This window comes from Octopus bimaculoides, chromosome 2 (genome assembly GCF_001194135.2).
Source record: "Octopus bimaculoides isolate UCB-OBI-ISO-001 chromosome 2, ASM119413v2, whole genome shotgun sequence".
Lineage (NCBI taxonomy): Eukaryota > Metazoa > Mollusca > Cephalopoda > Octopoda > Octopodidae > Octopus > Octopus bimaculoides.
Window position 1 is genome coordinate 306,313 of NC_068982.1, and position 3,659 is coordinate 309,971.

General features: G+C 37.5%; 1 protein-coding gene across 2 annotated transcripts in view; it reads left to right on the forward strand.

Annotated features, from left to right (window-relative positions):
• The window catches only part of LOC106870753 (eukaryotic translation initiation factor 2-alpha kinase 3), a 58,471-nt gene that overhangs the window by 3,365 nt on the left and 51,447 nt on the right, over positions 1 to 3,659 (forward strand). For both annotated transcript variants that reach the window (XM_014916948.2, XM_014916949.2), the window contains exon 2: positions 1,693 to 1,819. In XM_014916948.2, coding sequence (XP_014772434.1) covers positions 1,693 to 1,819 — 127 coding nt within the window. The remainder of the gene's footprint in view (positions 1 to 1,692; positions 1,820 to 3,659) is intronic.

The following is a 3,659-nucleotide window of genomic DNA, read 5'->3' on the forward strand; positions in this document are numbered from 1 at the left end:
GGAATAGATGATAGATGGGTCAGATAAGGAGAATAGGGAGGGGGGTGGGTGATTAACCCATTCAAAACCACAGTCACACATAGCAGCCATTGAAACCAAGGACTTGTGTCCTGATAAAACAAGACCCCTTTCATTAGTTTCCCTGGACATTTGGTCTTCATTGCCTTTCATAACAGTCTCAGCAAGTTGGCATAGTACTCGCCATTGATAGTATGGCCCTTTTGAAGTCTGTAAATACAATGCTTTTTGCATTCTAAAAACTGAGGCTATCACCTTTCCTGCAGACGAAACGACCTTGGCCTTCTATGGAGTAGGTGGGGAGGGGGTGTTTCCACTGCATGGATTGTCTCTTTGTCTCTGGCTCAAAGTTATGGAACCAACACTTGTCCTGGCTTAGGAAATGTTCAAAAGAACCAGCTGGATCTGCCTCAAGCAATGTTAAATTTTCCCCATGATGTGATCAGCCTAGTGCACTTTTGACGAGGTGTTAGAAGACAGGGCATCCACTGAGCAGAAACCTTCCTTATGCCAAGTTCATTGTGCAGAATACTCTCAACTCTCTCACAAGTTATGCTAAATAGCATTGGCTATTTGATTTATAGTCATTCATCAGTCATCCATCAGCATGTGGTGAACACAGTCAGTGTTTTCCTTGTTGGTGGCAGTTGCAGGACGGCCAGACCTTGGGTCATCTTTAAGATTCTCCCTTCCCCTCCTAAATTTAGCTATCCTTTATTGCACTGTTGATAAAGCTGGAGTGTCATCACGTAATATAGTGACCATGTCAGCATGAATATTGTTGGGGGCTAAACTCATTTTCTGCAGGGACTTGGTACCTCAATGTCAAATTTTGTCCATTTTCAAGAGAAGTCACTGTTAATTACTTTTGAAGTCTTCTTTGATCAGTCAGATGTCAGTTTTTACCGGGAAAGAAACAATGCAGTTATTAATGAGAAGGGTTGAAATTAATGTATGCAAAATTTCACAGCTCTAGCATCACTTCTTCATAGTCAACCTATGAACTTTTCAGCCCACCCTCATGTTTATATGTGTATATATATTTATATGTATGTATGTACTTAGGTCTGTTTGTCTGTCTGTCATTGTTTTATTTGAAGATTTCTTGCCAATAGAGAAAGAGCTGGTTTCTAACCTAGATCCATGGCTCCTTTATTGAATTTTGACATCAGCAACAGGGTATTTTTGAATGCATGTATGTATGTATCTGTGTAAATTTGTATGTTTTGTTTTATGTGTGTCTTCTCATGCATATAGTTACATGTCTAGACATGCTCATATATATATTTAAATGATGAACTTCTGGAAAGTTTTACAGAATTTTACAGTTCCAGTGATGGATTGGATCTGTAGTCTTCGAATCAGCTTTCTCCTTTCTGGTTTTGAGAAACCTAATTTCTCAAGATTGGTATTTAGGCAGTCTTACATATCCCAGGGCCCCAATAATTACAGTTATAAACCTGAACTTGTAACCTGGATATGTTAACATCTGCTGAGCAGCTAATTGACATCAAAGTTCCATACCAAACCGTTTGGGATCCTCCATTTGTATATCACTGCATATCTCTCCTGTCTTTGCTCCAGGGAGGAGAGACATAACTTTTATATTTTAAAATAATTTTGGAAAGTTGTCAAGTTGTTTCACATACGAACATTTTTTTGTTTTCTTTCTAGTGTTTTCATTGTCAGCACATTAGACGGCAGAGTGCAGGCTTTTGATGTGAAGAACAATGGAAAAATTTTATGGAGTGTCCAAGCTAATTCTCAACCATTACTGTCATCTAGTATCAGTAAGATAGAGGTGAGATTAATTTTGATTTTTTATTTTAATTCCAATTTTTTAAAGATAATTTTTTGTGTACATATTTATATATTTTGAGCTTTTGTAATGGAAACTCCTGTTAGATTACTAAGATACACTACTACTACTACTACAGCCAAAATAAACCACTTACAATAATTTTGATATGATGATACATATGTTAAGGGTATATTTAGGAACATAAAGTTTGTTTTTGTTTATAATTTTAAGAAACAAAGAAATGAATATAAAATAAGTGCTATCAACTGAATTTTCTTTTTAGATATGAAATAGTCGACTGTTTAGCTTTTTTCAGTGTATTTAAAAAAGTTATTTTCTTATTTAACATTATCGGCAAATATCTTTTTTCATCATATTGTTGGATCAATTAATGCCTTGACAGTGAAATTAGCTTGAAAGAAATTGTATGGAAGCTATCAGAGAAACAATTCCTATTCTTGGATAGAACACAATCCATTGACTGGTTTAATAACATTCACTGGTCATTGCACTCCATTTCAACCCTTCAGATTAAGTATCCAATTTGAGAGTAAATTGTCCCTCTCCAATCTTTGAACCTTTGAAAGGGATCATGGGCAACCCTTCTTCTGGAAAACAGATCCACTGATAGGATTTGAACTGTAATTCTATTAGTTGCCACAAGACCATTGTTGCCAATTGCAGAGCGCATTTGTCAATCTCTCTCCTGAATCTATTTTTTTCATGCTTTTTAATGTATCTTTAAAAATCGTAACTATTTTTATCGCCACAAGCTAAATTATCTTGTCAGTTACTTAGCAAAGTAGGACAAATTAAACTTCATTTATAAATGATATACATTGCTGAAATAAACATTGAAGATGCTTTGCCATGAGCAGAAACTTCAGGATTACTTGAAGCTCTTTCTCTTGGTGGAGAACAGAGTATTCATGTTGTTGGCAACCCGTCTGCATTTTCAGCTGGTATCTGAGAGTCACAAGTATTTTGTACCTTAGCCTGTTGAGGCCAGTGAGGACTCTTCAAGGGTGAGTCAGAAAGTTTTGATTTGCTCTCGTATATACGAGAGTCAGTCAAAAAGTAACACAAATAAAAATTGCATTTCATCACCCTTGTGAATTAGCCTTCATCTGCAGAAAGGTTCCATTTGTAGTCTCTTGTCAGCCGCCACTTCAGCTGCCCCCAGCCTGCTTGGCTATCTTCCTTGGGACTTTTTTCAGTTGTTGGGTTCCAAAGCAGGGCTTCTGGAAAAAACAAAAGAAACTCGTATTGATCTTGATGGGAATTGGGGAATAAAGATGGTTGCCGTCTTTTGACAAGAGCCTCATGAATCAAATTCTGGTACTTGGCTTTCTTCTGTTGGTGAGATATATTAAGTCTGCTCTTCCATGTTACTGTGAGGTAGGCTGCTAAAATGTTTTTTCTGTTCCTGGAACAATATCTGATTGGATGTGAGGTTACTGCTACCAGAATGATGAACCTTTCTGGAAGTGATGGCAATAATCTCACTTTGGTTACTTGCATGTCCCAGTCATATGCTTGAGGGAAAGTAGGAAAGCCGGTTCCTTAGAGCTGTTTTTCTCCTCTGAAGAATTACAGCGTGATGTGCTGCTTGACTGGTCCCCCCCCTCTCTCTCTCTCTCTCTCTCTCTCTTTATATATATATATGATGATGATGATGATGATCTTTTCTCCCGCCATGCCTCTGTCTACCCCTCCATCCTCTCTCTCTCCCCTTCGTAGTTTTTCCTTTAAGGTCTTCAGGTTCTGGCTATATATAAATGAGAAACCCATTCTAAATTATCTCGCTGACGTACTACGACGAAATACCCAAGATGCAGAT